The sequence below is a fragment of the Podarcis liolepis genome (assembly GCF_965112155.1).
Source record: "Podarcis liolepis genome assembly, chromosome: 7".
In the NCBI taxonomy this organism is placed as follows: Eukaryota; Metazoa; Chordata; class Lepidosauria; order Squamata; family Lacertidae; genus Podarcis; species Podarcis liolepis.
Window position 1 is genome coordinate 40,971,351 of NC_139561.1, and position 25,079 is coordinate 40,996,429.

The 25,079-nt window shown below is 44.2% G+C and overlaps 1 protein-coding gene across 1 annotated transcript; it reads right to left on the bottom strand.

The window, feature by feature from the left end:
* Nucleotides 1–1,094: 1,094 nt before the first annotated feature.
* COTL1 (coactosin like F-actin binding protein 1) lies at nt 1,095–20,044 on the bottom strand. The gene is made up of 6 exons (XM_083512530.1): nt 19,942–20,044; nt 19,531–19,773; nt 19,284–19,362; nt 18,728–18,810; nt 7,410–7,567; nt 1,095–2,702 (listed from the first exon to the last, which is right to left on the bottom strand). Exons 3-6 carry the CDS (start codon nt 19,358–19,360, stop codon nt 2,592–2,594), a joined length of 429 nt encoding a protein of 142 aa, XP_083368656.1. The 5' UTR covers nt 19,361–19,362; nt 19,531–19,773; nt 19,942–20,044; the 3' UTR covers nt 1,095–2,591.
* Between the last annotated feature and the right edge of the window lie 5,035 nt (nt 20,045–25,079).

The following is a 25,079-nucleotide window of genomic DNA, read 5'->3' on the forward strand; positions in this document are numbered from 1 at the left end:
ACGGACCTCCTTTTGTATGTTTTTATCCCCTCTTTATGTTTATTTTATTTTATTTTTAATTCTTGTATAGCTGTGGCCTGTTGGCTTTGCTAATAAAGTTCTGATTGATTGATTGATTCCATAACTCTGAAATTCCCGAGAGACACAACCTCACTAGGGACACCTTATTGATGGAGGGCAAAGAAGGGGGAAATTGTATAACCCAGAAGAATCTCGTTCCAGAACTGCATTGATGTGGTTCCTAACTTCTTTCTCTGGTTACTAATTAGGGATTATAAGAATTCAGAGAGAGAGAGAAAGAGAGAGAGAAATGTCTCTAAAGCTCTATGGTTTGTTTGCCTGAATCTGACCCACCTGGCTTCTTGACTGGGCTCTCAGACCTCTTCCCAGGCCACACACCCTTGCCCCACACTGGCTCTGCTTGGTCCCCCAAGTTTTTGCCTGGCTTGTATGAACTCTTGCTTGTCTAAATGGAAGGCAGGGTTGAGGGTGTGCAGAAACCAGTTGACTATACAAAGTTAAAATTTACCTTTGTTTTGCCACCCACTTTTGCTGCTGGTCCTACTCACCACTGCAAGCATCCCTCAGAAAGTTGCCTCGCAGGAAATGTGGCTCTCAAGTGGAAAAGGATTCCCTATTCCTGATAAAAACCGTCCTATGCATGTCTACTTGGAAGTGAGTCCTATCGAATTCAACCAAACTTGTGGCACCTAAAAGACTAACAAACGTAAATGTAAATTTCTTCATCTTCCAGGTGCCACAAGGTGCTTTGTTGTTTTTGCTGCAAGAGACTATAATAGGTTTGGAAATGTTTCCATTGAACTCATTAGTATTTACTCCCAGGTTGTATAAATGTGTAAATAAACCATATATCATAAAGACACCACACTCTGAGCTGTCCCCCATTCCAAAGAAAACACAAACCCTGGAACCCCCTGGAATCTTGCACCACTCAGAGATTGGGGTGGCTTGCAACACTTAAACAGAATGGCACCTTCAAACAAATGTTGCCACTGCCATTGCATATTTTGTCTTATATGCAACAGTATCCAAAATGCAAATGCATAATTAACACACACACACATACAAAACAGTACAATCAAAAGAGGAGATATTTTACTTCTTCCTTGTTTACTGCTATTATAGCAAACCTTTAAAAAAAATCCAATAAAAACAAAGCACTTTGTTTAAAAGAGAGGGAGAACCCATATATAGCACAGAGCCAAGCAATTTTGTTAAGGCAAATTATATTTCTTCTTGTTCCTTTAAAAGCTGAAATATAGATTTATGTCTTCTCATGGCTAGAACTCAACACTTCTGGATATTTCGATTCAACATGTGATTTTGACTGGCATTGGCTTGAGTTGATCTCAGACTTGGGGAACAAAATGTACTTTAAAAACACCAACCTCCTAACTTGCTAATAGCACACGCCTATGCTTGTTTATCCCAAGGTAAGTCCCGCTGTGTCGTGGGGCTTTCTTCCAGGTAAATTAAGTGTGCAAGGATTGCTGCCTAAAGCTGAGGTCCTATACACACGGGCCTAGGAATAAGTCGTCTTGAATTCAGAGGAAGTTACTTTTGAATAAACATGTTTAGGTTTGTGCTGTAAGGTTGCGATCGTTTGCAAACTTGATTGGGAGTAAAACCCACTGAACTCAGTAGAACATGTTCCATATAGGACAGTACAGGCTGCAATTGTATTCACCCAAACTGAAGTCTCGCTGATTTCACTAGAGCTTACTCCCCATAAAGTTTGCTTAGAATTGCTGCCTATATCTACTTTCCTGCTTAGGATTTTGTGCTGATAATGGCAAGGTTGCAAGTTTGATCCCTGTATGGGACAGATGCATATTCCTGCATTGCTGGGGGTTAGACTAGATGATCCTCAGGGTTCCTTCCAACTCTACAATTCTACTTTCCTAAGAGTAAGCCCCACTGTACACACTGAGACTTACTTCTGAGCAGACAATTATAGAATTGCACTGCAAGTCCCACTGAGCACAATGAGATTTACTTCCGAGTAAGTGTGCAAATGATCAGACTGTGCCTAACTAACTGCATGCACTGCTCCTGGGAACACTTCTGTCCGGGAGTTGGAAGGTCAAGTGCGAATTCACAAAAAATGCACATTTCCCCCCTATGCTGCAACTGCAGGCTTCCCAGAGCAACAACAGATCTGCCAAAATATTGAGATTGGCACATGTCAACATGCTCTGTTGTCAAGAAAGTATCAGAGCCAATGTGTTATGGAGCCCAGTACCCATGTAGCATTTGTTAAAAGCAAAAGATAAGCAATAATAATAATAATAATTTCTTTTTTAAAAAAAACAACAACACCCAATAATGTAAAAAGGAGAGATCATGTATGAAGGAGATGTTTCACTGGATGGAATGAAAAATCAATGTCCACTTTGGGAGGCAGGAAGGGACTCTGAAGGTGCAGAAGACGAAGGAGGCTGGTCCTCCCACTTGGCCTCCGCTCATCTCCCGGTGTTGATTTTGAAGATACATTGTGCTTTTCCCCCCTCCCTCCTCTTCTGGATGCAGGCAGGTGGCTGTGAGAGGCACAGTGCATTCCCCCCCCCCAATTACTCTGCCTGCGCATCGTAATTGGCACCCCCCGCTTTCTTCAGCTCGCTCTTGATATAATCCTCATCCAGCTCCTTGTGGTCACTGATCACAAACTCTTTGGCAAAATTCTGCAAGAGACAAAAGCAAAGCATGAGGCTCATCGAGGGAGGCGGTGCAAGCGTTTCAGTGATAGGAATCGTTCTGTGCCTGAGATTAGAGTAAGGGTCCCCACCCCTATCCTTAACTCAGTGGGAAGGAATGTGCATTGCAAGCAAAAGGTCCCAGGTCCAATCCCTGCCATCTCCAGGTAGAGCTCGGAGTGTCCCTTGCCTGAAACCCTGGAGAGCTGCTGCCAGTCAGTGTAGACCATACTGAGCCACATGAACCAATGGTCTGATCTGGTATAAGGCAGCTTCCTATTTTCCTATAATGTTGCTGGACTGCAACTCTGATACTGGGAGCATTCTCTGTAGTGGCACGATGGCTGAAAAATGCTCTTCCCAGGCTGATGTGGCCTGATGAGTTCTTGGAGCCAGTTAAATCTGTATCCTAGTATTTATTATTTATTTTCTTATAAATAAACTGCTTAGAATTATTATTTTTTTAAAATCTCTTAAGCAGTTGTACAATATTTCAGGTATGTTGTTTTTCAGTGCCTGGTTAAAACATTGATCTCCTCCCACTCTTCCTCATCTGGACCCCCAACCACCACAATGTGCTCACAGGACTTAGGACAGTTGTCTACACTGACTAGCAGTGACTCTCCAGGGTTTCAGACAGGGATGTCTCCCTGCCCTACCTGGAGGTGCCAGGGATTGAACCTGGGACCTTCTGCATGCAAAGCAGATGCTGTACCACTAAGCTATGGCCCTTGCCTCTTGCTGACCTTGCTGCATGTCATGTGGTTTCTTGCCTACAAGCCCGGCCAGAGACTTCTGGTTGGTTACCATGGGAAGCAGCATGTGGGACTACAGTGGTGCCCCGCAAGACGAATGCCTCGCAAGACGAAAGAGTTTTCCATTTTGGAGGTGCTTCACAAAACAAATCTCCTATGGGCTTGCTTCGCAAGACGACAATGTCTTGTGAGTTCCTGCTGGGTTTTTTTCCCCTCCCCCCCCTTTTTCTAAGCCGCTAATCAGCTGATCCGATCAGCAGATAAGCCGCTAAAAGCCACTAATAGCGCAAAGCCGCTTATCAGCTGATCCAATCAGCAGATAAGCCGCTAAAAGCCGCTAATAGCGCTAAGGCGCTTATCCGCTGATCCGATCAGCGGATAAGCCGCTAAAAGTGCTAATAGCGCTAAGCCGCTTATCAGCTGATCCGATCAGCAGATAAGCCTCTAAAAGCCTCTAAAAGCCGCTAATAGCGCTAATCTGCTAATCCTTCAATGGGCTTGCTTCGCAAGACGAAAAAAACCGCTAGACGAAGAGAATCACAGAACGGATTCTTTTCGTCTTGCGAGGCACCACTGTAGTTGGGGCACATGATTGGATCCAGCAGGGCTCTGTTCTCATGTTCATTGGAGCATCAGAAGCTACTAGGACACCAGAGGCAGGGTGGTCATGTCAGTTTTCCTAGACCATCGCTCACAGCTTCTGGTGAAATCCTTCCCCTCTGTTTGATGCACAGACATTGTTTCTAGCTCCTCTTAAATTCCAGGCATGAGACACACATTCTGAGGACAAGAGCCTCTCAGCTCGCCTCTCTGCCCCCACCTCTCTGTCCTCCCATCCTGACCTCGGCTGTGCCCCAGGAATGAATTGCCGCCTTTGTGTTTGTTCCAGAGCGTATGGGCACCACAAACAAGCACGACCATTTATTTTAGGCCAGGAGGCCGGGATGCAGCAACAACCTGAATCGCTTCGCAAAGACAACAGCAGCAGCAGGCAAAGACTGTGTAATGAGGTGAAGAAGCCGACAGCAAATGTTCCGTCCGAAGTTCTCATTTGATCCATTGACTGCTGCAATGAATCAGAATTGCTAAGGGACGCCACGGTTCCTTAATCTGGAAGTCTTGGGGTTTTTTTTGGGGGGGGGGCTATTAAGAACATGTGCAAATGCCACATTCTGAATTAGAACAGGGTTTGTCCCGTGTATACAAGCACAGCTTCGCTGGACTTCTCCTTCATTCCGTCGAAACAACAGCTATGTAAAACAAGCTCTGGTGGCATCACCAGTAGCAAAAGTGGGTGGCATCAAGTGTGTAGAAACCTGTGGCTTTTGCATGGCTGGAATATCATCTGCTGGCCAGATGATTACTATGCCTACTTTTCTTCTGGCCTCATCCACCACTAACAAGCACCTCCTGGAAGGCTGCCCTTTGGGCTAAAAGAGGTTTCCCCATTCCTTCTCTAGGCAGATTTCCATAGGGATGGTATGCTTTGACTATTCCAAATAAATAAATACAAGTTCTTGGGCACTCTGCATCTTTTTGACTGAAGCTGCTGAAGGACCCTTAAGATATCACATTATGTTTTTACTGCTGGTCCCATAAGTAGTTGAGTGGCAAATGGAGACAGGGCCTTATCAGTGGTGGTGCCCTGGCTGTAGAATGTTCTTTACAGGGATCCTCAAACAGCACTGACTCTTGAGATCTTTTCAGCACTATCTCAAGAATAGGAACATAGTATCTGCATGATACTGCCAACACTGACTGACATCAGCTCTCCAGGGTTTCAGATGGGAGGAGGGTTTCTCCCAGCCCTTTTGCATGAAAAGCAGGTGCTCTAACCACTGAGCTACAGCCCTTCCCCTTACATGTTTATCGCTCCCGACTTTTAACAGATATTATGGTGGTTTCTTGTTTTATTGCTACAGTTTGCTGTTTTGCAGCTGGTTTCACTTTAGTCATATTGTTGCTTTATTGTTACACTTGATTTTACTTTCTTTTAAATGGTTGGGGTATTTAATGCTGCTGCTGTTTTTTGGAAATATATATATATTAAGTTTCTTTACCTCCCTTCACCCTTGGATCACAAGGGCAGTTTACAAACATATACTGTTATTTCCAAAATATTGGAAGCTTTGGCTGAAAGTTGCCCCTGATGTGTTTAAAAGAAATAATGACAAGTTGTCTTGTGCTTATTAGCAACTGCAGCTGATTCCGTGGGAGGATGAACTCCCATCAGGAAAGGATTAGGCACACACACCACTGTTTTCCTGTTTCCGTCCAACGTCAAACAGGAGGCCGTTCCTATATCCTAGTTAACTATTAAAAGCTGCTTGCTTGTTAATTAGTTTGGACTGAAAGTACAGCCCCTGGAGCCTGCACACAGTCAGATAAAATTATCTGGGGTGTTTCCAGTCTTCTGGAATCAAAGGGCCATGACTCAGTGGTAAAGAAAGAGGGAAGCCTAGTTACCTTGCAATTTACTCAGAGGCACCGGATTTAACTTCAGATCAGATGGACCTTTGGTTGGCTGCAGGGACACAGCCTACCTGGCACCCTCCAAATGTTCAGGACTATGGCTCCCATTATCCCTGACCACTGGGCATGCTGGCTAGGGTTGATGGAAGTTCTCCCAGGACTGGGAGAAAGACTCCTGCCTGAGACCTGGGAGAGCCGCTGCCAGGCAGTGTAGACAACACTGAGTTAGATCGACCAATGGCTTGACTCCGTGTAAGACAGTTTCCTGTGTTCATATGACAGCACAAGGTTGGCCAAGTGACACTCACTGGTTTGCCCAGAACAATCCAGGAAAGATGGAATTGTGGGCAGTCATGTTAAATGTATAGTAAGGAGATCTGTCTTTTGAAATCTGAATTTATCTTTTAAAAATTGCATCCTGGGAAAAAATGCATCCAAAAAATACATACAACAACAACACACAATAAAATGACATAAGACAATAAAATACAATAAAACAAGCTGTGTTCACTTGTAACACCAAGCCATGGTTTAGCCAACAAATTATCCTTCAGATGTAATTGACTACAAATCCCATCATCTCTGTCTGTGGCTGATGGGAGTTATAGTCCACAACATCTTGACGTCACCACATTCACTACCCATGGTTTAGCAATGTTCGAAGTGTTACAGCAGGTCTGCACCTTTCTTCCTCCTCTGGTGTGGTCACAAGCTTATCATGATATATGAACTGGGAGAAGTATTAAATGTGGTTAGTGGAAGCAAGCCAACCACAGTTTGTGAGGCTGGATTGTTTTCACTAACTGTAGCTAAGATTAGCCACAGTTTAGGGTCCGGTCGTCACATTAAACTGTGGTTAATCCAAAACAGAAGCAGCAGCACTTGATCTCCTTCTCATGGACCTGGTAGAGAAGGGGGAAAGGAGAGAAGTATGCATGCCTGTGACAATGCTAAACCATGGTATGCCATTATGCACATTACCAAGCCATGGTAAGAAGCAGCAGATAAAGTAACTTAAATAAATTTTGGAGACTAAAGGAGAATGCCAAGGAGATGTAAAATTCAACACTGTCAAAGGCAAGATACTCCGAGTTGCCAGTATAGCTCTAGCCTCCTCAATTTGACTGTCAAGCCAAATGCTCCCCACAAAGCATGGAGACAGGAGAAAGGGGAAATGGATATACTTCCAGGACCTGGAGATCCAGGAGGCCCATTACCAAGTGGAGGGGGAACATCAAGGCTAATATGTAGATCATGCATGAGGATGTTCATGCAAACGTATCCTCTTACACACATGTAAATACAGGCTGTTGTGAAAGGCACACGAGTAGGGATACTACTACTACTATTTTTATTTTTATTATTTGTTAAATTTATATACCGCCCCCTTCATCCAACGGTCACAGGGTAGTTTACGGTATAGAAACACAACAATACAACGACTAATATTAGTAATAGTTAAACTTGCCTGTACTACTTCTTTAACCAAAGTCTTGTCTGTCCCAGTTTTGGCTCTCTGCAAACCACTGACACTCTCACCAATCCATGTGATCAGGGCAAACTTGACTCTCTTGCTCATGGCATCACCAGTGGTGAATCGGACGAAGCCAAACAACCGAATGTCATCTGGATGGGGAGAAAAAATGAAAGAAAGGTTACAAAGCTGGTGGGGTAAAATAAGACTAGCTGAAGAATGTGTAATCAAACAGCTTGCAAACGCAACGAGCCTGGACCTAGGATACCTTAAGGAAGATGGCCTGTGGCCCTCCAGATGTCAGACTCCAACTCCCATGATCCCAGCCAACATGGCCAACAGCCTGGGATGATGGGAGCTGGAGTCCAACAGGCCGCAGATTCCCCAACCCTTCCTTCAGGATTGCTTATTGCTATATGAATCTATCAAAGTGCTAAGCTCCTCTTTGGAGAATCCGTTTTCTGGCTCTGACACCATCTGAACACAGTACATGATGTCAGGGCCATCTTTGCCTGGGGGTGCAAGGCACCCGGGCACCGAATTCTGGGGGGGGGGGGATGCCAGACGCCCACCGCTGAAGCCACCTAAGCTCTTTACTATCTACCTGTTATGAAATAATAAATAATTTTGATCGAGCTAGAAAAACAAAATACATATATACCTAGGTATTAACAAAATGTATACCAATGTTTCACTAAAGGACTTTTGACTTCGTGCGCTCATTGACCAAAGATGTGCCAGCACCGTGCCAGCAGCGGCACTTGTCATTCACAATGGCGCGTTTTAATTTCATCACTTACAGTTCAAATTCGTTTAGAGAAATCATTAAAAAATAATGTTTATTTTCACTAATTGTCAGAATTTTCTTTGACTAACTACTTAGTACTTAGGTCTCTACTACATATGACATAAGCATAATAAAGTTAATTTGGGAGCTAAACTAAATTTGGGGGCACTGGGCAGATCTTTCCACCCCAGCAGAGCATATGCTAAAGACGGCATGATGTGTCACAAGTGGAACTGTAGCTCTGAGAGGGAAATTAAGAGTCCCCAGGATTCTTTGGGTCGGGGGAGCAACGTGCATTGAATGTGCTTTCAATGCACGATGCAGTTGTGCACTTGTGTGCAGTGTAGCCTACAAAGAGCCACATCTTTTTTCCTCTAGCCACACCCACCAGCAACATGTGGCCCCCGGAAAGCTTCCCACAAGGGAATGTGGCCCTCGGGGTGAAAACGATTCCCCACCCCTTTCCCAGAAGGTTAGAAAACCAAAGGTTTGTGCAACAGGCTCTTGCAGAAACATAATATACACAGACACACTTCACATATTTGAAGGATGCTGCAGCCCCTGCTACCACCTCTCAGTGCCATCTTATGCAGGTCTACTTAGCAGTAAGTTCCATTGGTTTCAATGGGACAGGACTGCAGTCTCAACCTTCTTCTTAAACTCACCCTAAATTCATAATGGAAGCCTCTCTCTCTCCCCCCCCCCAACCTGCCCCAAACACCCTGTGCCAGCCTCCTCCCCACCAGCCCTTAAAGGAGTTTAATTCACTCTTCCACAGTTGGCTGGCATTTCTGCAATGCTTGCAACAAAGTATTTTTGTAAGAAAGCAACTTCCCTTTGAAAGAGGAAATGCCACTGTCATCATGCAAAAAATAAAAAGCAGGCGGGGTGAGGGGAGGTAAGCCACTTTCCTTACCAGGTAGCTGAAAATACATTGCTGAGGTCCAAAATAAACAAAAAATGGGAAGTCTCACAGATAATGCCAGGATGAATGCCTTCCCACAGCAGTATTCACTTTTCAAAATGTGAACATAATGGGCACATCTAGCAACATAGCAAAATATAGCACAAGTTTAGCACTCATTTATGTGTTCTTTGCACACAGATTTTATCTGGGAACGAACAACACAGAAATGAACATTAAACTAGCATGATACGCTTCTGTGTTTCTGGAATTTGGGGGAGCTCGAATTAGGGAAACATTGTGAAAATGGGGGAGACCTGCTGTGTGACTGCAGCCATAGAAGACACTCCCTCCCCAAGATTCCTTTTCGAAGTTTTTTTAAAAAAAATTTCTCACACAACAAACCTGCAAGGCGTTGGTTGTGCTTTAAATGTTTGGTGTGTGTGGAACAACCCTAAGACTCATCAACAAAAAGCTCTTTGGCTACTAATGAGCAGGCGTTGTTCACATCCACACACCCCTCACAGAGCTACAATTCACTTAACAAACTATAGTTCCCAGGATTCTTTCAAGGAAGCCATGCACTTTAAATGTATGGTGGTGATGTGACCAGGAGACTTACAGGGCAATGTGTCTACTCAGAAGTAAGTCCCACTGCATCCAATGAGGCTTACTTAGTCCCTAGCAGATGTATTGAGGATTGCAGATTAGTGAAATCTAAGCAGACTCTTTGGGGCTGCTTTGCACACAAGTGAGTAACCATGCAATTCACACCTAAAAGACACACAACTTAATCAGCTCTTCCAAAGTTCATTGCTCACTTATCAGAGGGTGGCTTTTTCTTCTCCACCAAACTGGTTTCCTGAGTGGGCAGGTCAATTCTCAACCACCCAGAATCACAATTTATTCCAATAAACCTGAAATATTCTAGTGCAGATGTAGCCAATGTGGTACCCTCTGGACTACAGTTTCCATAATCCCTGAACACTGGTTATGCTGCCTGGTACAAGTTGGAGCCCAACATCTGGAGAACATCAGATGGGCTACCCCTGTTCTAGTGCAAATATAGTGCCGTTTTAAGGTGGTTTACTTGGAAGTATGTGCCACTATGTTAAATGGGGCTTACTGCCAAGTAAGAGTAGCTAAGATTGCTGGCCTGGTGATTTACAGAAGACCAGGCAAGCATTTCTCACTCTAAAAGGTTAACAAATAAATCAAACTGCTAAAAGAAAGGTTGGAGGAAAACCAGGAGTGGATTTTTTGTGTGAAAGGACTGAGAGGTAGTTCAGAAGTATATTGGTGGTTCATTGTAAGTGTATACACCTCCCATCCACACCAGCCTCTATTTTACACTGCTTCTGCTTGGTGGAGGGTAGGTCCTAGTAAAAAAACAAAATAGCTGCCCACCTCTGATATGGTATCATCCTGTACTATTGCTTGGAAGGGCTGTACTTGTTTTTACAGGCATAAGATTAAACTGTTGCAGCCTGCCCTGGGACCTCGTAGTGAAAAGGCAAGTTAAGAAATCTTACAAAGAAATAAATGTTTTAAATAAAGCGTGCGCGTGCGTGCCTTTACGTTTGCGTGTTCGTGGAAACAACAATGTCTCTGAGAAGAAGGCCTCGCAATTAGAGATTTTGCATTTTACGAAGAATCAAAACCCAATTCCAGATGGCCACTGGGGAAGCAGAGGAACAAGTGAAATGGCATCTGCCTGACAGCCTAGGGAGGTGCATTTTGCAAAGGCAGAGAGAAAAGGAGGGGGTGGAGGTGGGAAATGATTTGCAGGCAGACAGGAACAGCCTGTCAATGAGAAACGCAACCACAATCATTGCCATAAGGAGGGTTCATCTTGCTTCTTCTTCCTTCTTTCTTTCTTACAGGCTTACCCTTTAAAATAAACATGAAAAAGAGAGGCTGGCAGTAGAAGCAGAAGTTGGGAGAAGATTAGAAACCAAAGGGTAAACCATTAACCCTTGCATATTTTCCTCCTGCCAAAAGCTTTCCGCTGCAGACCTTAGGAGTGGGAGAGGATCCTCATGAAGCCACACAGCCAAAGATCTTAGCTAGTTATTTTGGAGTGATTGAGGTCTGCTGGGCTTCTTGAGCAGCATCAAGGGCACCGCTAGGCCCTTAGAAGAGCCGAGGGCACAGGACCATGGCACGAATTTGCATGCAATTTGCGCAGGTTCTTTTATACATACAGAGAATAAGTTTAGATTGACTTTCAGAAGTGGTCCTGTAAGCAAAGCTTTTTTTAAAATAAAAATAAAAAGGAGGGAGAAGTGCCAGGAGTTCCAGGGCCCACGTGCCACACCCTAACAACATCCCTGACCTTCTGCTGAACTGGCCCACTTGGCTGGCAGCAGCTGAATATCCCCTAAATGGTTTGGCCCAACTAACTGATAGACCAGCACCTCTCCCAGTACTTGCCAGTCCACCAGTTCAGTTCTGTGGAGGGAGCCCTCTTTGTGGTCACAGCCCTGTGCAGTGCCCAAGGGCGGTGGCCCAAGTGAAGGCTTTTTTTGGTTGTGGCACCCTCTTTGTGACAATGTATTGCTGGAGGTGCAGCTCTTGCTCTTCACTCAGGGCTTTGGGTCACTGTGCTGCTGTGGCAGAAATCATAGAATCATAGAATTGCAGAGTTGGAAGGGACCCTGAGGGTCATCTAATCCAACCCCCTACAATGCAGGAATCTGTAGCTGTCCCATACGGGGATAGAACCTGCAACCTTGGCATTATCAGCACCACTCACTAACCAGCTGAGCTATCCAGTACCTAAGGAGGTCACGAAGACCACTAACTGATTGAATGGTCTACAAAACGCAATATATCTTGGTGTTCTTTGAGCCAGTGTGGTATAGTGGTTAAGAGCACTGGACTCGTAATCTGGTGAACCGGGTTCGCTTCCCTGCTCCTCCACATGCAGCTGCTGGGTGGCCTTGGGCTAGTCACACTTCTTTGAAGTCTCTCAGCCCCACTTACCTCACAGAGTGTTTGTTGTGAGGGAGGAAGGGAAAGGAGAATGTTAGCCGCTTTGAGACTCCTTCGTGTAGTGATAAAGCGGGATATCAAATCCAAACTCTTCTTCTTCTATTATTATTATTACTCTCAGCTAGGCTGGTTTTAGTTGTGTGTATTATCTATTTAAGGGACGTGGGTGGCGCTGTGGGTAAAACCTCAGTGCCTAGGACTTGCCGATCGTATGGTCGGCGGTTCGAATCCCTGCGACGGGGTGAGCTCCCGTCGTTCGGTCCCAGCTCCTGCCAACCTAGCAGTTCGAAAGCACCCCTAAGTGCAAGTAGATAAATAGGGACCGCTTTACAGCGGGAAGGTAAACGGCGTTTCCGTGTGCTGCGCTGGTGCTGGCTCGCCAGCTGCAGCTTCGTCACGCTGGCCACGTGACCCGGAAGTGTATTCGGACGGCACCGGCTCCCGGCCTCTAGAGCGAGATGAGCACGCAACCCTAGAGTTGGACACGACTGGCCCGTACGGGCAGGGGTACCTTTACCTTTACCTATTATCTATTTTATGCTATTATTTGTGAACTACTTCACTTTTCTTTTTTCTTTTTTGAAGAGCAGTACAGAAACGAAATAATTAACAAGCAAACATCTGTATGGGGCGCTTCTTCCAATGCCCCATCAAGTTAAAACATTTAGTTCCCTTTGAACTCAATGGGACAAGTTAGGAACATAAGAAGAGCCCTGCTTGATCAGACCAATAGCCCATCTCGTTCAGCACTCTGTTCTTACAGTGGCCAACCAGATGCCCTGTGGGAAGCCTAGGATTAGGACATAAGTGCCTATCACTCTCTCCCATCCACACTTCCCAGTATAGAACAGGTATTCAGAACATAATACTTTTGATAGTGCAGGCACTACACAGTAATCATGACTAATAGCCATTGATAGCCTTATCCTCCAGGAGGTTGTTCAATCTCCTTTTAAAGCCATCCAATTTGGTAGCCATCATAACATCCAATAGGAGCAAATGCCATAACTATGCACTGTATGAAGAAGTATTTTCTTTTGTCTGTCTTGAATCTTCTAACATTCACCTTCATTGAACGTCTCTAAGTCCTAGTATTAAGTAATACATGACTTAGTGCCTGCTGAAATCAATGAGCTGACTTAAGGTCAACTGAGTTAATCTGGATCCATTGCAATGAGTCTCACTCCCAGGTAGGTGAGGGAAGATGTGGCAAGATAACTTTTTTAAAAAAATGAATGAATTTTTTCAGTCATTTGAAAAGCTTTTAATCAAATGAGCCTTGCAGCCAGGCCAACCTCCTACTCCAACACAGAGCCATAACAAGCTGCTATAGCTCAATAAAGTTGCCCAAAAAATATGCCTTCTATAAGAATACAGCTTGAATCTGGAGATGTCAAGTGATGGCTAATCCCTGTCCTTTCTTTTCTTTTCTTTTTTTAAATGTGCCCTATAAAATCAGATCTTTTCCCACTTAGTGACCTCATTTTTAACCTCAATTATAAGTGCATTAAAGTGTTATTTTTACAAAAAGTGGATGATGGAAAGGCATTGAAGGTTATCGCAGACGTTTCTGAAATGCACCCTTTCCTAGTTTCAAAGTGGATTGATGGCTCACAGATGCCCATTATTAATGCTGCCTCTGGAGGTATGCCATCCCTCATGTACCAAAGGGAGCAGGCTCAAAAGCATTGAATTAAATCCTTAGTTAAGGCTCAAGGAGCCCACAGAGAGCCATCCAGGCCCTGCAAGAGGAGTTCTTGAAACAGGATGGGGTTGACTGCACATTAGCTTCAAACACATTCTAGCCATTTCCTTTTTTTCGGGGAGGAGGGGGAGGGAAGCCATCTGAAAGCCAACAGAAAGACAGATGCTGTGCATCTGAAAGGCATGGATGTAACATGCTCCGAGAAGGAGAATGTGAGAGCCATCTTCAAATATCTAAAGGGCTGTCACATGGAGCAAGCTTGTTTTCTGCTGCTCCAGAAGGTAGGACCTGAACCAATGGATTCAAAGTACAAGAAAGGAAATCCTAACTGAAGATTAGAAAGCTGGCAGGAAGAGCTGTTTGACAGTGGACTGGGCTACCTCAGAAGAGGGTGGACACTCCTTCACCGGAGGTTTTTAAACAGAGGTTGGATGACCATCTTTCAGGGATTCTTCAGCTGTACTTCCTGCATTGTGGGGAATAGATGTCCCTTAGGGTCTCTTCCAACTCTACAATCCTATGAGTCTATGATTTTTCATTGTAGCACATGCTATACCTAATGACCTGACCCAGGAGTGCCTAGCTTTCAGTTTGGGGGCCTACTTTGACCACCACCACAATTCCCCCCAAAGAAAAAAACAGTAAAGTAGGTGCAGGACAGTATCCAATGATTTTTGGCTGTGCCATGGGGAACTTCCTCGCTCTCTCCTCATGCATGTTTGAGTGTGTGTTGAAACTACCCTCCTGCACCACGGCAAAATTGGCATTTGTTACTCTACGCCATGGGTAAGCAAACTAAGGCTCGGGGGCTGGATCTGGCCCAATTGCCCTGTCAGTCTGGGATGGTCCAGGAATAAGTGTGTTTTTACTTGAGTAGAATGCGTCCTTTTATTTAAAATGCATCTCTGGGTTATTTGTGGGGCATAGGAATGTGTTGATTTTTTTCTTCAAAATATTGTCCGGCCCTCCACAAGGTCTGAGGGACAGTGGACCGGGCCCCTGCTGAAAAAGTTTGCTGGCCCCTGCTCTATCCACTTTGCCACTTGCTCCACCCACCACCAGCATGTGGCCCACGGCAGGTTACCTAGAACTGAATGAGGCCCTTGAAATGAAAACATTTCCTCACAGCAAGCACACAGCATTTGGGAGGCAAATTCTCCTTGCAAGGTTGTGGTGTTTCTCTCTGTTCATGTGAACTGATGCCCCATAAGAAGGGGGTGACACCCCCTCCAAAGGTTATTGGCTGGGGAAAGGAGGGGGAAACCCAACCACCTGCCTGAATAAACAGATGCACATGAAGCCATTCCTCAAAAGATTCATACAAAGTCATTCATTCTCTGAGAAAGCCACACACATCTTTTCTGCTTTCCTGCTGAGCCATTCTGCTTCTGCTTTGTTATTCTAAATCTAAAGACAAGCAGAAACCACTGACTGCCTCCCAGATGGAGAAAACAACAGAGCCAAACACAATGTACAGCTCTGCAAATAAACAGAGGAAGTTAATAAGGAAATTGTTCAGGCTCAAGATGCAATACTTGGAGGTTGGGATAATTTTGTGGGCAAGTTTGCTTCATGGTGCAAGTGTTCCCCCCTTCTGCAAGCAATATGAAGTTCTGTGCAGACTTTGGAAAAGAGAGAACACTGGAGAGTGAACATCTCTTTTGCAATAATGGGTTGTATTCCAACTAAGTATTAACTCAGAGTGGACCCACTGAAACTGATGGACTTCAGGTCACTTCCAGACAATCTGTTTATTGAATATGCATTCTGATTTGTGTGCAGGGAGGTTAGACAATATTGCATTCCACTTTTCAGTACAAAAAAAGGAAGCAGGTTTCTTGTGCAACACCACCCAAATCACCTATGTGATTGACTATCCCACCTGAAAAAGTCACAATCTGGAAGTGCCCTACATTAAGTCTCATGCCCATGAATTTCAGTGGGTCTGCTCTGAGTACAAGCATCGTATACAACTCCATCTTCCTACAAAAATGTAGGCTGAGTAGGTATTCTGATACTGCAGAAGGAAGCACACAGTTGAGCCATGTGGCTCCCAAGACCACATCAGCTCTGTTGCCCAACCTGCAAATCCAAATCAGTTTTCTCCCAGCCAAATCAAAGATGCTGTGACTCAGTGATCCTTACGTGTGTGTGTGTGACTCAAACAAAACAGCTCACTCCTCCTTGCAGATTGATGTGTGACTGATACAAAATCCCTAGCCTGGTGTTCACAAATGTTCTGGCTCCACCCGTGTTGTCCTTCACAAGTTGGAGGGTGGCTGCAGTGGAGAAGCCTCCTGTCACTCATGGCGTCTCCCTGCACATTTTTGAACCCCAGTCTTATAAAATGAGTAGGGGGAGCCTCTGCAAGTACAGGCTGTTCCCTGTTTCAGCTCGCTGCCCTCCAAGTTGTGTAGGATGACTGGAACAGCAGGTGGGGAGCAGAACTAGCAGGCACACACCTGCTCTCTCCCCAGCACTCTGAGCCACACAAGAACACTCGCATAGGGCTCTATCTAGATAAGGAATCCTCTGGACTGTCTGTTCCAATTTCACTTTCCTCTGCAAAGCAAGAAGTTATTATTTCTTTCCATTTTAGAGGTCCTGGTGCAATGTGTCTTGGTATCTAGCCAATATTGCAGGGCTGAATGCGCCCCACCAGGCCTCTTCCCCTGGTCCTCAGAAATGCCCCCAGGCCACACCCCTCACAGCCCCCCAATGGCTTCTGCATGGTGGAATGTGTCCTTGAACTCTGATGATGTTTCTTGCTTACGAAGACGGGGGGAGAAAGAGGGGTGTGTTGCATGTGCCTAGAAACCAGCCTACTGTACAATTTCCATTGGTTGATGTGCTCACATTTGCTTCTGGCCCCGCCCACCCCTGGCATGTGGCCCTTGGAAGGTTGCCCAGAAAGCTGTGAGGCCCTCCGTTTCACAGCCACATTTATATATAAAAAACACCCTGGAAGCAGGTGACCCAAAAGTTCATAGAAGTGCAACTGACACTCTAAAACTGCATCCAGCTGTATTTTAAGAACCAAGTCTTTCTGAAATGCAGCCAAAGCAACTTGTCTGAATCACTTCCTTAAGATCTTGTGGGCCCAACCTTCCAGCTAGCTGTAAATGGTATCTGAAGGACTGCCTTCTCTTCTATACACTCTAGGTACCCTGGAGTAATTAAATAAACCAAATTAATAACACTAATATTAATACAGGTGCAATAGCTGCCCAGAAATATTCATTTAGCATTGACCAATCTATCTTTTATATGCCAACTCAAAATTGACAAAGGCTCGTCAACACTTCCGCTTGTCCCAGCGCTTTCCTCCAGGAAAACCCGCTCTTTACTGCTGAATTGGAGGAAATGTCAATGGGGTTTTCAGCGGATTGATGTTTGCTCAGATTCAGCAATAAAGAGCGGTTTTCCTGGAGGAAAGGAGTGGTACAAGCAGAAAACTTCTCAGGTTCTAGACACAGGACAAGCAGAAGCGTGAACAATCCACTGGTTTTCTTGAGCATCTTATAGATAATTGTGTTACCCTAATTGCTACCCCGTTGCTTCTGCCATTTCTTTTGCTGGATTGTGTAGCTGGATAGATTTTAGGTTTTTTGGTTTTTTATTAAAGAAATGATATTATAAATATTTTATAAATAAACTATTTTATTTCTTTTATAAACAGTTCCTTATTTCTTTTATAAATAGTTTCTTGTTTATTTTATAAATACTGTAGTTCAACCCTATGCATGTTTACTCAGAAGGAAGTTCCATTGTACTAGTGGGCTCTGCTTCTTAGCACTGCAGCAATATGCTGGTTTTATAAGCTTACATGGAGGCGTGGTAACAGGAAGTTGGGGTATAAATGTATGAAATAATTTTTATTTTAAAAAAGTTGCAGTGTATTTCATTTTCAGAGCTTTCTCTTGCTCCAGAACCCACCACTGCCACAAAATATTCACACAGAGCTCCATGTATGCACAGATGCACAAAGAGAGGGAATGTGTGCTTAGGACTTAGATGGTGTTTTTAACAGAGGGAGCTGCTCCATAAGCACACAAGGGATGCAAGCAAGAAAGTATAACCTCCTGTAAAAAAACAACAGCCCAAAACAAAAAAGCCCACCAGCCTCTTGTAACAAAGCTTATTTTCTTCTCCTTCCCAACTCATTTTCCTTTTATGGCATGTCTTCTTAGATTGTAAGCCTGACATCACTGTGATTCATAAGATTCTGAGAGACTCTGACACACTCTCTCTCTCTCTCTCTCCTGTGGGAGGGGGGGTGATCAGGGTTTTTTAAAAAATCAAATAAATAAATAAAATGGGTGGATTGCTGAATTAATTAATACAACAAACTTTGGATTCTACATTGCCTTTTCATCCCCAAAAGATTGCTGGTTCTTGGATGAAAGTTTATAACTTTCAAAAGACCAAAAAGAGAGAGAGAGGGGGTCCCCAATGGGAAAAAAGCCATGAAAGCTGCCATCATTTGTTTGAAGTTGGGGGGGGGTTTAAAACAAAACTCCATTTGCTTTACACTTTAATTGCATTATCTTTTAAGATGCACCCCCACAAGAAAAAGATGCCATTTACACTCCAGCAATGAAAAGGAGAACATTTCCTAAAGAAAGGAAGAAATTGTTCTTGGAGGGGGGGAGGAATCCCCTCCCCAACTTAAGCCAAGGGTGAAACAAAAGAGGGATTAGCTGAATGAGATCATTCCACTGGGCTGCTTAGACATCCAGGGTGAGATCATGTAAAAAGCCAGACATTCAAACTATCTTGAAGGAATGAGACATTGGGGGGATGTAAAAACCATTTGCAATCCACAGCTCACCTCTCATTCAGCCTTTTGTATTCCTTTCCCCACCCCCAACCCTATGAGGTCATCTTCGGAAGAAAGTACAGTACATCTCCCCTCTTCTTACCTGTGCATTGCCTGATGAACTCCTCATAATCGGCTCCATGGTGCCCTGGGACGATGGTGGATCCTTCGTACTTAAACGTCACCCTTGGAGAAGTGGGGGGAGGAAAGAGCATCGTAAAATATATGGGGGAGGTATTTGCATTTTGACTCTATGGAAAAAAATTCCTACACACACACACACACACACACAATGGACCACACACTGGACAGGGGGCGGGGGGGGGGATGAGTAATGTGATTCCCAACTTCCAATCTTCCCCATCAGTGTATAAGCGGCCTAATGCTAACCTCTGGGGCATTCATCATAACTGCCTGCTTTTTGCTAGTGATTATATCCACCGGTCAAGGATATGGGCACATGGAGCAAGGCTGAAGTCCACGGGCGTCTGCTTCAGTCTTTAAGCCAAGGGGTGTGGTACTGCTGGGTTTTAAAGCTTAAAGAGATCGCTCGCCCCCCCCCCGCCCCCAAGATACCTTTCTTTTGTCTCTCTGTTATATTTGCACTGGTCTTTAACCGTCATTATTATTTTCACCCCAAGTCTAACGCTGCGCCTTACCAGTTGACATCCGTGCCGTCGTCCCTCACGAGATTGTACGCTTCTCTGCACGCCTCTTTGTCGATTTTCGTTGCCATTTCTGTTGAGGAAAAACTTCTTTATGAAGAGTGGGGCGCGGGGTGGGGGGAAGGCTCCTCTCTCACGATTCCAGGGATGGTGGGCAAATGCAAAGATAGGATCCGGACGAATAATATTTTTTATATATATATTTAAATTTAATAGTTAAACCGATAATGCTCCCCCTCACCGATATAGGCTTAAGATACTTGAAAAGAACGCCAAGGAGACGACCCTCTCATTCAGAGCGGCTGCTCGGATCCGCTCCCAGGAGCCGATTGGTAAAAGTCCAAAGGAAAGAGAAAGGAAAAGGTTTGCTGCTGATGTAGCCGGTTGCTGCTGCTGCTGCTGCAGTTGCTCATGCGGTCCTGCTCGCACAGTCTCGCTGAAAATGATCAGTCAGAGCAGATCCTGCTTTTAACCCCTTCGCTGCCTGGCGGAGAAGAAAGGAAGAAAAAGAAAAGCTCAGCCTACGTCTGGCGCGACTCTATTGGTCCCTTTGTCACGAGGAGGCGGGGGGGCTGCCCTTTCCCTCCCACCTTCTGCTCCTTTACGAAACACCCCCCTTTCTCTCTCTGAAACCGAGTGGTCTTTTCCTTACCGCCTACTCCAGCCGACTGTATCTTTTCTGTTCTGCAAAGCATTGCTAGGATTTCTGTGCGGTGATGCAATAGGTTGGGGTGTGTGTGTCTGTGTTGCAAAAGACGTAGGAAGTCTTTGAAACGCATGCATATATATATATATATAAAATGTACGTGCGTATAATATTCACCGACTTGGGATTTCTCTAAGTAGACCTGATGTGTTTATGTGAGTCTATAAAATTATATTCACTGACTTGGAATTTGCCTAAGTAGACCCTGATGGTTCTTAGAGCTGTCCTTTGGATGTCGTGCAGAGGTTGCTATGGCAACTAACCAATCTCTGGCTGGAGCACAAACTGTGACAAGAGTTGGGGGGAGAGGATATGTGCTCTGGCGAAAGCTGGGGCAGGGGTGTCCCTTGACTGTACGGGAGCCTGTTAAGCCCAATCCTTAAACACATCCCCCCCTAATTTTTTTTCATAATGAATTGAACGCTAGACCCGTTTTCTGCACTGTTCACACAAGGGCTTCATCCATTCAACGAAGACCCGTTCAAAGTCATATCCCTTAACTTCAGTGTGTCTACTATGAATAGCACTGAATGTGACCTTTGCACATTGTCAAGAGACAAGAAGGCTTAACAATGTTTGGAATACTGACAACAACAAAAGAACAAAAGGCTGAAGGTATGATAAATGGGTGGTAATTCACCGGGAGAGAGAATAGGCAAATAAACAGTGCCCTTCATCAGGAGTTGAATTTATTATAATATAATTCTCACGCAGCAGCTGCAGAAGTTATCTGAAGCAGTGGGTCTTTGTTCTGGAAAGGCTGGCCTAACCCTATGCATGTTTCCCCCCAAAGGAAGTCCCACTGTGATCAACAAGACTTTTTTCACAGGAAAGGAGAGGAAAGTTGCTAGAACAATTTCCTTACTCCAGCTTCTTGACCGCTTCCTTGCTGCGAACTTGACTGCTGTATATGTGTGAGAGAGACCTTGGCCTGTTACTAAACTTTTTTGCTCTTGACGCCCTCCCCCAACCTCTTGACATCAGACCTTATCACCTGAAATTTTATATTTGTTTTTATATTAAGTCTACCAGAACTGTGGTAGACAAGAACTGTGGTGCCTGTGGGCCACAACATTCTTACTATTTCTAGGGCATCCTTCAAAGCCATAGCTTTGGATTCAGGCCAGCGGAGGTTCAAGACAATATCAGCTCCTGGTCTGTTGTTTTCTTATAATGACATCACCCCTAGTCAGGGGAGGGGCAGAGGAGGCATGCCTTCTGTTAGCATCTCCAGTTAGTAATTGCTGTATTATTTACTCCTGCAAAGAGATACTTATCAGTCCCAGCTAGTGCCTTTAACTTAACAAAGGCTGTGTACACGCTCATGTTTACTCTGCATCCAAAGTGCTCCCACTGCTGAGTTGGAGAGCAATGTACACATGACATTAACCACAATCCACATCTATCCTGTATCCTGTTTTAAAACTGTTTAATGAAATGCTTCATGTGGATGTGTTTCCTACCTCTAAGCCAGCTTTGAATTGAAGAAGAAAAGAAGTTTGAAGCTGCTAATGTGTATACGCAGCCAAAGTCTGACCATTGCCTCTTCTTAAAACGCTTTCAGACTGTCACATTTTAGGGTGGGACTCAATCACATATCAGCAATCTATGGTCATGCAATTATAGTCTGCAGAGAGGTCTTGCCTACAAACCTGCATAATATAAGGCTGGACTTTTCGTGATACGAAAAGTGATGGGGAAAACGCACTAGAAAATTTGGGGTGACACACAACATCAGGTAACACATGTTCTCACAAACATCATCTAATCTCCCTACCAACAAATGGGGATGGTGTTGTAAATAAAAATATGCCCTTTTCCCTTATGGGGTATCCAAGAGCCCATATAGAGTCCTTACATAGGTTCCCTATTGGTAGGAGAAAATAACAGAGGCCAACCAGAGAATATTGAGAAGCAAAGCAGCTAGTAAGCTTGAACTTTATTAATCTGTTGCAACAGGGTGCTCCCCTCACATGCAGGAGAGGAAGAGGACCCCCCAAAATTGCTGTGCAAGGGCTTATAAAGACTTTTGAAATTCCCATCCTCTAGATCAAGACCACCCCCAGAAACATTATGTATACATCACAGAAGGGGTGTAACCTAAGACCACCCCTCAGATACATCCCACCTACATCACAGAAATTTTAATGTTGTTTTTCTCCTGTCACAGTTTATCTCCTGTCTGGCAAGTTACTTGATTGGATTGCCTGGTGTGTATCTGAAGAAGTGTGCATGCACACGAAAGCTCATACCAAGAACTAACTTAGTTGGTCTTTAAGGTGCTACTGGAAGGATTTTTTTTATTTTGACTATGGCAGACCAACACGGCTACCTATCTGTAACTGGGGAGCCTGGTCATCCTTTTGTAGTGGTAAAATACTTATTTCCTGGGCCAGGTCACAGGCTCACACCTTATTCAAACAGACATATCCTTGAGACAGGATTTGTGAGGAAAGACACAATGGGGAGGCTTTTCCAGTTTAACCTTGCAGAGAAAGGATTTGGTCAGTTTAGGAATCAAAATGGTTCCAGGTTGGTCTTCCTGTGTTGATCTATGTATGTGCAGTTATGAACATTACCATATATCTAAGACCATAAAATTCCTATCACAATGAATAAACAGGTCAGCTGGAAGTGCCATTCTACAAAATCCCACTTTATAGATATAAAACCACAGTCCTGAGGAGGAACCAAAATATGACATTCAGACAAATCTCATAACTATGCTACTGTGACAGGAGAAAATCATTGCAGCTCTTAGTAAACTCGGAATGGAGGTGAGATCTATATAACCCTGAATGACAGTTTGAGCCTGTGATGTGCCTGCATCATACACTGTATTAAATTAAAACAACTTTATTGCATTCGTGTCCTGCTTGCAGGCTTCTCACAGGCCTCTGGCTGGGCACCGTAAAAACAGGATGCTGGACTAGATGGGCCATTGACCTGACCCAGCAGGCTCCTCTTATGTTCTTACCTTCTTAGTGAGTTTTAAAAAAATAATAATAATATATTTTTATTAAAGTTTTCTTGGTTTACAAAGGTATACACAATGTCTCTTTTTTCAAGTTACATTTTCCATAGGTCAGTTTCATTTGTTGAGACATTAGGGTTACATTAGGAAGAAAAGGGGGGGGAGAGGTAGAGAGGGGGAAAGGCGAGTGGGAGTGGGAGGCGATGTTTCTACTTTACTTAATGTATGTAAAGATATCCTTGAAGTATAATTCTCCCACTTTGTTTCAGATGCAGCTATCTCCCTCTGCTGGTCTAGAATGTTTCCAGTCTCTATGATCCCAAGGCAGTACAAAGAGCAGGCAGAGAGGTATTAGGGGAACAGAAACCCAAGTGCATAATAATCTAAGCATGACGGTTGGCATCTAGGTTGCAGCAGAGATGATGGGGAATGGATAAATGTTTTAATGTATTTTTAATTTGTTGTTGGAAGCTGCCCAGAGTGGCTGGGGAAACCCAGCCAGATGGGTGGGGTAGAAATAAATTAATTATTATTATTATTATTATTATTATTATTATTATTATTATGTGTCCCCCATCTTATGGAGCCTCTCAAAAGGCTCCGCTGAAACCACCTGGAAAGGACCTTTAAATCACGATTGAAAGCATGACCAATAGATAGAAGCAGACCAATTAAGTTCAAGGGAGCTGTCTCCCTATTTATTTTTATTCATTTATTTACTGGCACACATTTGGATCCCAGGCAGTCTCCCATGCAGGTACTGACCAGATCCACACCTGCTTAGCTTCAGCTATGTGGTGGCTTCTTGTGCCTTAAGCTTGGGTGTGCTTGGGATTGCAGCCACACAGTAGCAAAATCCTGAGCACGTTATATCAGTAGTTAGGTGCTGTTAAGGTCACTCTGGGATTTAGCTCCTGCAGCCTGTGCTTAGCATTACTGTTAGACATTTGCATTTATGTTGTGTTCACATTTATGGCTTACAATGCTGGGAGGTCATTTTTGCTCTTCTACATTTAAAGCCATGTTTGTGGTGTTGTGCACATTAGAGAGGAGGTGGGCAGGTCTTCGCCTGATGCGCATGACCTTTTTTTGGTTTCCCTGCCCCAGGAACTCCTATTTATGAAGGAGTCATCTGCACATGTGCAATGGCTATCTCAAATTCACACAACATTCCTAAGGCTTAAGTTTTCTAGTTGTATTAAAGCTGGTTTGAGAGGCCCCCACTACCTGCACTTTCCAGAAACAAATGAAGATGTTTTTGGCCCAACAGGCTTTCCCAGAGGGATAAAACCATACCCCAATGTGATTTATGAAAAACAGTAAAAACAAACAAACCCAAGAACAATAAATACATTTAAAACAAGACTACCACAAGTGTCTACCTGTCCTGGTTTTAGTCTTGTTTTAAATGTATTTATTGTTCTTGGGTTTGTTTGTTTTTACTGTTTTTCATAAATCACATTGGGGTATGGTTTTATTTAATAAAATAATAATAATAATAATAATAATAATAATAATAATAATAATATTATACTCAGTCAGCAGAGCATGAGACTCCTAATCTCAGGGCCGTGGGTTTGAGCCTGTTGGGCAAAAAGATTCCTGCCCCAAAAGGGGTTTGGACTAGATGACCCTCTTGGTCACTTCCAACTCTCCAATTCTATGATTCTAATATAATAATAATCCTGGCGGCATGGGAAAGTTTTCAGCAAGCATTTGAAGGTGGAAACAGAAGGCGCCTGCCAATCTCTCTTGGAAGAGCATGCCACAAGACTGCTTTATTATTATTATTAGTAGTAGTAGTAGTAGTAGTAGTTGTTGTTGTTAAAAAAAAAAGTGCAAAAGCTCTTCCTTGGCTGCAAACAGACGCTCTCTTGCCTCTACCCTCCCAGGCAAAGGAGAGAGACGGCTTCTGCTTGCTGCTGCAGCCTGAGCGGAATTTCAATGCCCGAGGGATACCTGACCTCTCTGCTGCAGCAGCGAGAACAGCTTTGCTTTCGCTCCGCGCTTTGCTCGCGCCCGATTTGGCGGAGAGGCGCAAACCCGAGTTAGCCCCACCCTATCTGCCAACCTCCTTGTCCCTCTCTCTCTCTCTCATTGGCGCGCTCCC